Here is a 12,253-nt window from a genome sequence, read left to right as displayed (position 1 = left end):
CAAAGCATTCAAACAAGTATGCATCGCTGAAAACTAGCAGGAGTCAAGCACAGGGGACCGACCCTGCTGAGCGGAGGGCCATGTGCTGGGCGTGCTACTTTTGTAGGCTCGCCAGGGAGAAAAAGGGAAGGGAAAATGTTTCGCAGAGAGAGTTGGCTTGGGAAGGCTGGTTGCATGACGGCACGCTCCCACCTGGTTTAATTCCTTCCTGAAGAAGTGTAAGAATGCGTTAACCCAACTTGGCAGGATTCCTCTGAAAACCCACTGATGGAATCGGTGAAGTTTGTTATGCATAGATAATAAAATCCTTCCCACACTATCACTCTCTCGCTGTGCTTTTGTTCTGGTTTTCAATTTCCTTTGTGTCGACATGTGTGGTCATTACAAGTATTGCTGTACCACTGCACCCTTCACATTGATATTGGCTTAAGATAAGCATTGTGTAAAATTGCCGATGTTTGAAACCTTTGTGCTATCAAGACTTTGAATGTTGCTGCCTCTAGGCCAAAACAGCATTGGTATTATGCGAACACTGTGCGCAGGACAGTAAAAACAAGTGATATCACTGACTCATTACATTTCGTTACGCGCCACGTCAAGGGAGCACGTGCAAATTACCTGCTTTCATAACAAAAAAAAGGTATAACGAAAACTACTTTTTATCTAAGTGGAGTGAAAAGTGAAATTTAAGTGAGAATAGGCTATTTCAGAAATACTATGCAGCAAAGAGTACCTCAATGCGTTCAGCAGAAGCAGAGATATCGGCAATCAAACACGGCCTCCGCTGTTCTCCCGTCGACCCTTCTTCAATGCCTCGCACTGTGTAGGCTACGGCAGGGTGGGGCGTGCCCACAGCTAGACTGTATATGCTACCAAAGGTAGCATATACAGTACGTCTACACAAAGCCAAACGCGGTTGCCCTCAGCGAGCCGCGGAGCGCTTAGCGAGTGGACTCGTGGCGGCACCCCGCGGCGACCGCGGTATCTACACTGCATAGCCGACTGCAGCTACCAATAGCAGCCGCGTATGGGAATCCACTTTATTACGAAATAAAGCGTTCAGAAGAGAGTGAGGAGCAGACATCCGTTTGAAAAGAAAGTGTTTGAGAGAAAGGTGACGTCGCGAACGTGCAGCAGCAAAACTTGGCTGGGATGTTAACAGCAGCGTGTGCTACCCGCGGGCTATGTTATTTCACCAACCCGAGGGGTGCTTCAGAGCCCCTTTAGGTACATTGAATGAATTCTGTGGTTCTATGTGCCAAAACCACGATTTGATTACGATACTCGCTGTAGAGGGGGACTCTGGAATAATTTTAACACCAGGGGATTTTTAACGCGCCCCCAATGCACGGGACACGGGCGTCTTTGCATTTCGTCCCATCAAAATGTGGCCGCCGTGGCCGGGATTTGATCCCGCGACGTTGTGCTCAGCAGTGCAACACCATAGCCAGTATACTACAGCGGGTCGCCTTAAGCAATTATATAAACCCACAACACTTCAGTATGAGAAACGAGGTACAAGTACAGCTTTATCTCAATTCATTTTATTAGCATATCAAAGCCAGTCAGTGGCAAGCGACTACATATGCTTCCCTGTTTTGACTAGCTCATCTGTAAGGCACCAAACCATGCACTTATGAATACATCACAAAAATAACTACGTGTTAAAGAAGCTCTGAGCCTCGACGAATGACTACCTGTTAAAGAAGCTCTGGTCCTCGGCGAGAAACAGCAATCACATCATAAGGAGGACCAAGAGCTTGAGTATTCACTGAAAACTATACTCCATAGTCTCAAAACAGACCCACACTAATTTGCTGTGTTGTCTTTCCTTGTTAGCTCAGATTCTTATTGTAGCGTCGAAGAAATATGGGGAGAAGCGCAGCACAGCAAACGTCTCTCAGAAGAGGACACAGTACACTAGGGAGGGGTAAACAAAAAGGAGGAAAGATGTGTCATACATCAACGTGATCGAATGAAGCCACCATTGGTGCACGCCGAAGGCATGGACTTGAGTTGCTTGTTGAGCTGGGATTCTTCCATGAAGCAAAGCACAAGTCAGTGCACTCCATTTCATACAAAGAAGGCAGCATCATGAAGGCTAGACAGACTTAATTCTCTATATGTTTTTAGATCCACAACCAAAAGTAGTGTGTCATACATGAAAGAAAGATGTGAGGTATGCACCATGTAATTCGGTGTAAAATTATGTCTCGTACATTTACGCCACTAAATATGACGTAGGTATTTATAATGGAACACGTCAGAGATTTATATCGATCTACTGCCAAACAAGCCGAGTAACATGCTTCTGTAACCATCCGCCACAGCGCATCACTGTCGCTCATGACCAAAACGTAGTATATCGTTTACTAGAAGCACAAATATGCGCAAGTAATATGTCATTTGACGTTAACTTGTGTCCACAAGATGTATTTGCGATACATGAAGTAGTTACTTCATATAAATGCTGCAGGTCAAGAACAGCTGTGCTGCGAAACGCGCGGGGGCATCTGCAGTTGCACAATTTGCGCATCCTCCACAACATTGACTGCTATGTATGAAACGGAGTATAGTTTGTGCTTAGCTTTGAACCCCAAAGGGTGAAGTATTTCCAGTTAAACCTCAATATAACAAACTTCAATATATAACAAAGTGTAAAACACCATGCATTTTGAGCCTGAATATACATAATGTGCTATGCATTGATTTCAATATAACGAAATTTCCCTGCCAACGTGATGTCATACAGAGGCTATAATTAGACTGGCGCACACGCAGATGGTCAAATGGTTTAATCACATGAGGCTGTTTTCAAACGAACCACTCAGATGGCTAGCAGCCGCCGATGTGGACCCTCTCATCATCATGTTCCGTATTGAGCCCACATGTGATAACATCCTGTCGCGCCTGACTTCATATGCTGAGGGTGCAAGGGTGAGGCGAGCATGGTGGCTTGATGCACACTGTCTTCCCACACGAGCAAGGGGAGGGCAGGTGAGCCTGCGTGTCTACCTCTAGAACGGCTGTGGCTGCATATGGCTGAGCGCATATGCAACCCACGCGCATCCTGTCCTGGAAGCAACCTGCAGCGGGTGCAAACGCTGGGTGAGCCGAAATGGCTGTGGCGTCATATGCACTGTCTTTCCGCGCACTTAGTGCTGCCGGTCACGTAATGTTGAGTTTCGGAGATGTGTTGAGGCATTAGCTCCACTCTGCCTGCCCTATGCATTGTGGCGTCGGCCCACAGCGAGAAGCGAGGAGCTGCGCAAGCTTCGTTTCATACCACTGATGTGAATATATTGTTGACGCGGCATGAAGTGATATCTTTGATCGCTGAATCTCAAGTTCCAAGTAGTAAATTTATCACTTTCCCATTGAAATTAGTTTCTTTTTCATTGCCCGAAAGTTTGGAAAACTTTGCGGCCCCTTCCATCTAAAGAAAAATCTGTGAGCAACTGCACTTATTACCACAAAACTCAAATTTCAATAGAACAAAATTTCGATATAGCGAAGTAAAATGACAATTTTACTGACTTTGTTATATTGAGGTTTAACTATGTTACTTATGTTTGCTCTGGCACTGGAGAGGGTCGGACATTCACATGATAAATGTGCCAGCGTTTCACATGCATTGCAGTCAGAACAGTTTGGGGAGGGAACTCCACAAGGCCTGCTGAACTCAAGCACTTTGTTGGGCAGGCCAAAGAGAGTTGATGCAATGGGGTGAGGAAGAAGGCATGCTCCTTTCTGCTGTAACTTGTTTCAGCTAGAGGGCGCAGCAGACAGCCAACAGCTACAAGGGTGGTGTGGGGCAAGCTCATGCCAAATGTGGTGACTCGCATCGAAGGTGTTTACATAGAATGTGAATGCGATAGATGGATTGGTGAATGACAATGACTCGGATGAGGTAACATGAGCGTAGTCCAACAACTAAACTTTTGTCGCTAGTCTCAAGACGGATCCATACTGAATTGCCTTCTTGTCTCTTTTTGTTTGCTTAGATTAGTGTAAGATAATGACCTGGACAAGATGAGAACCAACAGCTAAAGTAGCTTGTCTCGAGAAGGATTCACACAAACTTCTCCTGCTGTGTCTTCTCATTAACTTAAATTACTGAACGTTCCACCAGGATCCTTCATTATGTGAAAAGAAGCACTTGCCCAGATAGCCCTTGGGCAACGCCCCCCTCTGGGATCACGAATTCGGAGATGTCATGCTTTGGTGTGAAACGCGCTAGGTTATCGTTACTTTTCAGAAGCAACCCCAGTTCCCACAGGCCGACATGTCTGCTCTTTCCCTGACTAGCATAAACAAACAGACTGGTCTCTGGGCTCTGAGCTAGCTGGTTAAGTTCCAATAACATTTCTTCGGGGATGATGTTACGGATGTGGAAAATCCTCGAGCACTTCGAGTCCACCTCTGTAGTGTCCGCCAGCATCTCTTCAATACTAGATGATTGTAGAACCATGCAGATTCCTGCAATAGGAAATACAAATAAAGCATAAAGGTGCTTCAAGGTGCACAAAGTTGAAGCTTGTGGCTAATAAAAAAATTTGTGGTATAAGCAAGCTTATTTCCTGCTCTTGCTACAAGGCAAGAGCAGGAAAAAATAAGCTAAACAGAAAAGCATTACTACATGACAACTTGTGTTAGCTGGCTGCTCACATCAAATCAGCAACGCCACAAAGTGCCAACGTAGAAAAGACAAGCATGCACATAAACAAAAGACAAGAGCCAGCACCTGCTAAAAATCTATGTGCAGTTTTCGTCAAAAGTATAGAGGCTATGTTGCATGCAACTGCAAGGCTGACTACAGCCTGTTTAAGAAAGTTCCTGTTGCATGCCTAAAGTTCCAATTCGACAGAAAATAAAAAAGCTTTCTTGCTCACCATCCAGCTGTCTAGAGTGCCAGGAACAAGTGCTATGGAAACTGCACCTTACAGCCAAACGACATATAGGGTGAAGGCGTGGAATAGCTTATATACTTTTGACAATGGCCGTGCACATACTTGTGATGGACATTTACAAGGTGTTGCAGCGAACAGGTACAAAGAAAAAAAAAGCAGCCTGTACAGATGAAATAAGCTGTACGTTGTTGGAAACCTTCCAATGAAGACAGCATTTTTGTTCCTACTAACTGAGTAATGAGTACTGATTAATTAGCTAACTTTTTAATTGTGGCTTAACGGTTACAATTTCAATACAAAAGATTTGTAGAGCGGATTTGAAAACATTCACCTTCAATTGCTGTGACGTGCTACCTTTTGCATAGCACATTTTTCTGCATTAAAAAAAATAAAGCCCCTTTGACAAGCAATCGGCAAGCCGTAACAGCTTTTCAACCATTTCAAAAGCTTTCTTTTAAGAACCAAAAAAGATATATGCAAACAGCAACATGCAGCAAACAACTAAAGGTAGTGTTTTCAAATGTGCTCTATAAACCGTGTATTGGCATTCTGACCATAAGGCTAACAATAAGGAGTACAATAAATCAGTAATAATGACACAATAAGCAAGAAGACAAAAAAGACGGAAGCTTGTTCACGACGTTGCTGATATCACACAGTTGGTTTCATCCGCACAACAGGCTTAGCTTTATTTTTTTTTAATTTGCTTCTCATTAGCGCAGCCATTGAATGTACACAGAGAAAGGCATCATCAACTGCAGGAGGAATAAGACGGGCAATGAGGGAAAAAGATGTGAATAGCCCTCACTGAAATATTTCAGTTCTGTCAGTACTGAAAGTTGACTGCACTGTGTATAATATCTAGGGACCACCACATCTACAATTTCAAATAATGTTCTTGCGCATGTTCATCCCAGCAACGAACTGCTTAGAACACTACTAGAAAAAATTATTGATTGATTATTAGATTCACAAATACTGAATTATGTTAAATATGTGGTTGTTTGCTGAAGTGCTATTTACAAGGAAAAAACCTAAAGTGTTATTGCATTTTTTTCAGCACCATACCACAGGAATGCTTAATAGGATGCATTTCATTGCAGCACAGGCGCATCAATATGTATAGGCTATACAGAAAAAAATATCAGTAAATAATATGCAATAAAGTACATTAACCATTACCGTGAAGGACAGCCCAGTGGGCTGTGTGTCCCCGTTTCAGGCAGGGCTCGAAATTGCCATCAGAATCGTACCTGTAAGTTGTCGTTAAGAAACCCAAGTGTATGACACATTGACATTGCAGAAATGTTTAAAAATGTATACATTCACTGAACCCACACAGGTCGTATGAGTTTCCATCGCAACAAAAAATCTAAAGCAGGTAAATATTGCAAGCGAATAAGTGTGTTGACATGTGAAGCTCATTAGGCTTTATAGAACAGAGCATTTTTGAATCTTTGTGCTCCTTTCTTTTTGGCCAAGAGCAGTTTAAACATTCTCGTTAACTGCACCTACAAAGCAAGCATCCCACAAGAGGCGTAAACTATTTTCTTGATGTAAGATGTGCACATATCATTTATGTAGCTTGCATGTAACCGAACATATCACCTCCCTAATTCATAAGCACAATTCGCTGCACCATGCTCTTGCAGAACCTATTGCTGTTGTAGTCATAACTTAGACGGCAGAGTGAGAACTGTGCACGCTAGTTGTTGGTCATCATATTCAACTTCATCGCATCACATCTCACAAAATGCAATGACTGCATTAGAACAAGTAATGAAGTAGGTTCATAGTGAAATGACGGCGCTCACATCAACGAAAAGGTAACTCTCAAAAATTAAGCATCCTATTAGAAAGATACGAATATGCACTCTGGTAGCAACACAAGAAAAGGGAACTACTAATTCGCCCGCAATGTAGATGTATGTCAGGAAGGCTAGATCCTTCTGTATGTTCTGGCAAAATATATATATATATAGCTTTTTTTTTTTTTTTTTGCTCAGGGAAAGCAACATGTCAGTCTTGCATACATTTTCCTGAATATGAAGGAAAATTTTAATATCTTGGCACTGTTGACTGAGGTAAACTGATCTATCCTCCTTGATGTGCAGTAGTTGCATTTCTAGTATAATTTGGTTCCTGGTAATTTATTTGCAACTTCCTGTGCTGTTATCAATGTGTGCACGTGAATGTGTCAATAAGATAAGACACTTCGTTAAGAAGGGTGCACTTTTGCACTGGTTGACTAGACATGATTTCTCTTTCTCACAATGAAATGACAACCTTCACTGCCGGACTGAGAGACATGGTACTTCGTAGCTCCATAAGATAGGCATGGATATAGACTTTTCTGTATGTACATAAAATGCATAAAAGCTTCAGTTCTGACCATGTTTGTTTCTTTCTACCTTTTGTCCAAGTTCATCTTCACACTTCGTCAGTTTAAGCTTACTAGAGTTGGCAAATCTTCACTGTTGCTTTCGTTTTCTGTCTTTATTGGTGTCAGGAAAGAACAACAAAAAGTGGTTTCCTTCCAACACTCCTTAGAGTGACCTCACCCTTGCTAAGAGACCCCACTCCATTACCTTCAATCGGAGACTGAAAGCCCTTTGTCATGAGCTATAGTACTGATATGACATTATGGGCAATTCATTTTAGTTTTTGTGTAAAATGAAAGTAAGAAAACCCCTCTAAACTTGAGGGAAAAAATACAGGAAGGCATCAGACTGCCCTAAAAAATTTACGGTTAAGCCTCATTACAAGTCACATCCGACACCCAAAATGCTCTATAAGCTTGTATGTTACATGCCAACATCAGCGAGAAACATTTTATACTTACTTTGTCATATCCAATAATTTGTTACATCCGTTAACTTGCTATATCTGTGTTCATTATCACAAGGTTCGACTGTATTATAACTCCTACTTTTTCAGACCAGTTTTGGTACCCAGAAGGTGGATGGGTCATGACATCTTGATACACTGGCCTCCCGCTTTCTTGCATTGCAGCTGCCAAATGCAAGTGTAGGCAGAAGAGATACGTGCAGCACTCTTGTTAATGTTTTTGTGAGCAACGTAACTACACCAGTTTTATTGCCATACGACGTAGCAAACTTGCTCCATGTCATGATGTTGCGGTAATGTTTCTAGACTATAGCTTCAGTATCAAATTAAGATGTCTTATGTTTCCCAATCTTAAACTTTTTGCATCATCCTTTCCCATGGAAGTGTGTGGTGTGGCTTTTACAACTTCTAAAATATGTGTCAGTACTTTCTTGAGTTCAGAAATCGGGTACAAGCACTATTAGAAGTGACAATTTAGCTGAGTTCGAAAATCGAGAAAGAGCACTGAATAGAGGACTATGTTTCTGAACACAACAATTAATCTACTTGCCATGTTCTGGCAAAGCAAATTATGTAGACGCATGAATGCGTAGGATGCATAACTGGTGGACCATTAGAGTTACAGAATGGGTGCCAAGAGAAGGGAAGCGCAGTCGAGGATGCTGGAAAACTAGATGGGGTGATGAAAGTGGGAAATTTGCAGGCACGAATTGGAAATGGTTGGCGCAGGACAGGGGTAATTGGGAATCACAGGGAGAGGCCTTCGCCCTGCAGTGAACATAAACAGGTTGATGATGATGGTGATAAATGGAGGTTCAAGGTAGTAATACACGTAAAGGATACGGTATTAGCGCTGGCTTCCCTTCGAGCAAGTGTCTGATGAGTTCGTCTCTTTGCCGATGATTGCTGCGCACAATTTTAGAGCAAGGGTTTTGCAGACATGTCTCAGCCAGCGCCTTCATGTTTCCAACTGCAAACAATACAGAGAGAAGGTAAGTGTGCTGAAACTCACAGATAATCAGAACAGATAATCAGTAGTGCAACTCAGTAATAGAATGGGTGAAACACAGTCGAATGCAACAGAGGGTTAGACAAAATGACAGGCTCAGAAAATTTGCAGGCATAGGATGGCTTTGGTTGGTACAGAACGAGGGCAACCGTTTGGTAATAGAACGCTAGCTTTGTCCTACACTGCACTTCAATCAGCTGGTGATAATGTACTTGAGACCTTGGACACAGGCAGGCCCTTTTGTAACAGTGGATTATCTGTGGACCAAGGACTACAGCAGTTCCAATTCTCTTGTTCTTCAGTAGGTACACTGGTTTTGAATGTTCCCAGGCAACAATTACAAAGGCTGAAATGAGTGAGCGCTAGTCTGACGCAGGGCGACATCACGCATTCAGGTTTTTGCAAAGAAAAATGATCATGCACCTCAGAGTATAGAATGAAGCTACTAAGAAACCCAAATGCAGGTTTCCCAGAATGAAGGCTTAAGAGCTAACAATGTTCCCTTTCCTGAAACCTTCTTTACCTTGAAAATTTTCACACAAATTATTTGCTTATCCGGGTTTTCTAGATGGCAAGAGACAGCTTAAAAGTGATAAATCTAAGCAGCACACACCAAGTGGTCGCTGTCTAGCCCTTTCTCATTTTAATTAATTTTGTGGCTAAGAGTCTTTCACAGAACTCATACGTCTGAGCACATGACAGATGTTACAGGTTAGGCTTTCGTGATTCCTGTGCCTCATAATAACGTAATAATTTCTCTGGCTTCATGGAAGGACATGGAGACTGCTTTCTAAACAATAAAAAACAACTTTTGTTGTGCCTATACCTATACCAGAACTAGTTAAGATGGGGTACTTGAGGGGAGAATCGAAGGGCTTATAGATACTGGCCTACAAAATATGCCAATGCCTGCCACACGGACTGTCATCAAAATGAGACACCATTCCGAATAGCAACAGGCATGCACCTGTTTCATGGCTTGCTAAATCTGATACGCAAAGCCCTGCCAAATCCATGGCAGCATTCGGACACATATAGCATGCATGGTCAGACTACATAGTACATGCAGAATGTGGAAACATTTATTATCTAAAACCCATCCCTTATGTAACACCTCAACAGGGGTCTTTAAGGAAAATAAAGCGATTGTGACTTGCCTCATGATGAACAATGGCTAGATGGCATTTTGAAGGGGCGCCATCTCAAACTAGATGTCGTACCTCTACTCTCTAGGCTATGTGATCTGGTACTGTTGTTGGTACGGAAAAATTAAGCCCCAGGTGTCTATGTACAGAATCGTTCGATAGGCAAGAGGGGCAAATAGAAAACATAGGAAGTTCTGTGTGTTACAGAAGAGAGAAGCATTCAAGCATACTCTGTGGGGCTGGGCTTAGTAACATTGTTCCCTGTCCCATCCACTCTCTGCACACTGGAAGTTAGCATGCTGCCTTCCTTGTGGTGGTGGCCCAGCTGTGCTCCTTCGGCGAATTACTTTTATGCTGAAGGCCCAGATGTGACATGAATTGTTTTCACTGGTGTGATGCAATGAACTTTTGCACACTGCATCAACACCAGAACTTGAACCAGCTTGTTTGCGGGTGCATATGATGGCACGTGCTCGGAACAAGCACTTGAGCATTCAAGCACAATATTGGACGTGCAATGACAGAAGGGATCATAAACAGCCACTTTTGTGGAGGTAAATGAAGCTGAGAAGAAAAGCAAGGAAAACATAATGGCCTAGTTGAGCATCAACACTAACGGCGACAGCCAAGGGGACTTCATGCAGACACTGGTCTGCGAGACCCTCCTATACAATGCTGAACAATGTCTCATTTGAAGCAGCGACATCACATTCTGGGGGCAATGCAACCAAGCTGTGAGTGCACTCTGTTATGCTAACAAATGCTTAGTAGAGATGTTTTACATAATTCGTGTGTGCTCCAGTGCTGTGTACAACTTGCATCTTGTCTTCTTTATGCTTGATTATAAGTTTCTGTACCATGTCTGTTGCCATTTCTTTCTTGTTCCTCTCGGTGGCATTTTTGACTCGGAGGCATGTACTGCACCCCAAACCGAATCATAACAACTGGCACTGAAGACACTCTCGTAAGCTCAAGATTTGCCCAGATTTTCCTTGGAAGACATATATGTATATGGCAGGTCAGCTTGGCGCAACTTTGAACAGAAGTAGCGATCGGTGTTGCCACATGATTAGTATCAGGGTCAGGTCATCACACAGGCTAATAACTTCAATTAGTTAATGTAGTGCATCGTCACTATCATTCAGCTCCAGCCAAACATGTTAGCAATGCTAACAAACAACGAAAGCTCACCATAAGATGTAACACACATAGCGTTAGAGCAGGAAGTTTGAACAGCTAGGTAGTTTTAGCCTAGAGAATGCAGCATAAGCAGAGCACTACTGTGCCGGTTACACTTTTTTTCAGTATAAAACTGAGCAGTGCATGCATGGCTAACACTTGATTCTTTCGAGTTCAACAACCTGAAAACATCTCTCCCTTTTTGGTGAACTGAAGCGACTTGGCCTTTCCGAAAAGAGTGTCGACACTCACTGGATGATCCTGGAGTAGCTGTGATGCCATGCTAAGTGCTACTAGTCCACACCTGAAAAGGAAGACAAAAATTGCGTCACAGTTAAGCTAGCTGGCTAGATCGCACAAAGAAAAAGTAAGGAGAGAAACTGTGCAAACAGCACTACATGCAAAATGTCTGTTGTTCAGCAAGAGAGTCGTTTCCAGCTTTGGTTTTAGAGGTGGATGCGCTGTCTGAAAGCCAGGATCAAATTCGTAAACAGTTCAAGCACCCGGCCATTATTGTTCTGCATCCCGTGGTTGTCCACGCGTATGTGCCCTTATCCTTACACTTTTGAACAAACCAACCATTTCAGAAGCAAGCCAGGGCGATATATATATATATGTCACGCTTATGCGTCTGGAAGAATTTCACTGAGCAGTTAACGGGAGCGCACCATCGAAGCTTCATGCACCGTCAGAAGTTCGACGTTGTCTGTGGCGACTCTATTTTGACGCTCGTGAAAAAAGATGTGGGATGAAGCCGTCCACTTACTGTGGTCCCTCTTGAAGGACGGGTCTTAACGGCGACATCCTGGACACGACGATCGCCTGTTCAGAGCCGGCCGTTATGCGATGAAGTTGCCGTTCAAGCCCGCCGGGGACGGTAGCGTCTGATTTGACATCACCGACGTTGCCCTCACCGCTTCGCCTGTACACTGATAGCGAAGGCGGCGGCGGTGGTGGCGGTGGTGGAATAGTTAATTTGGGTGTCTCCATGGCCGTGGCCGTACACGAAAACTTCAAGCTGCTTCAGGCTACCGAAAATGAGAACGCTAAGGCGTGCTGAAACTTTGCAGTTCACTTTCGGTTTCGTGAGTTCGGAAATGCTCATGGCGATGGCAACTCCATACTAGAGCGACAAGAGTGTCTAACAGCTCATTACTAAACAG

At 43.3% G+C, this 12,253-nt stretch overlaps 1 protein-coding gene across 1 annotated transcript; it reads right to left on the bottom strand.

Annotated features, from left to right (window-relative positions):
- Window positions 1–1,528: 1,528 nt before the first annotated feature.
- Window positions 1,529–12,170, bottom strand: LOC126533861 (actin maturation protease). Its single transcript, XM_050181057.2, has 5 exons — window positions 11,857–12,170; window positions 11,273–11,394; window positions 8,601–8,727; window positions 6,093–6,163; window positions 1,529–4,479 (listed from the first exon to the last, which is right to left on the bottom strand). The coding sequence occupies exons 1-5, from the start codon at window positions 12,078–12,080 to the stop codon at window positions 4,142–4,144; spliced, it is 882 nt and encodes a 293-aa protein (XP_050037014.1). The 5' UTR covers window positions 12,081–12,170; the 3' UTR covers window positions 1,529–4,141.
- Between the last annotated feature and the right edge of the window lie 83 nt (window positions 12,171–12,253).

This window comes from Dermacentor andersoni, chromosome 7 (assembly GCF_023375885.2).
Source record: "Dermacentor andersoni chromosome 7, qqDerAnde1_hic_scaffold, whole genome shotgun sequence".
In the NCBI taxonomy this organism is placed as follows: Eukaryota; Metazoa; Arthropoda; class Arachnida; order Ixodida; family Ixodidae; genus Dermacentor; species Dermacentor andersoni.
The sequence above is the reverse complement of the archived record's forward strand: the minus strand, read 5'-3'. Positions and strand labels throughout refer to the sequence as shown.

What these genes read in the sequence shown, in the direction of transcription:
- LOC126533861 (XM_050181057.2), bottom strand. Translation starts at nt 12,080, where the DNA reads ATGGAGACACCCAAATTAACTATTCCACCACCGCCACCACCGCCGCCG. An exon ending in AAAGGGAGAGATGTTTTCAG is followed by an intron (nt 8,728 to 11,272) that starts GTTGTTGAACTC and finishes TATTGTTTGCAG; the next exon opens with TTGGAAACATGAAGGCGCTG. An exon ending in GGGAAGCCAGCGCTAATACC is followed by an intron (nt 6,164 to 8,600) that starts GTATCCTTTACG and finishes GACAACTTACAG; the next exon opens with GTACGATTCTGATGGCAATT.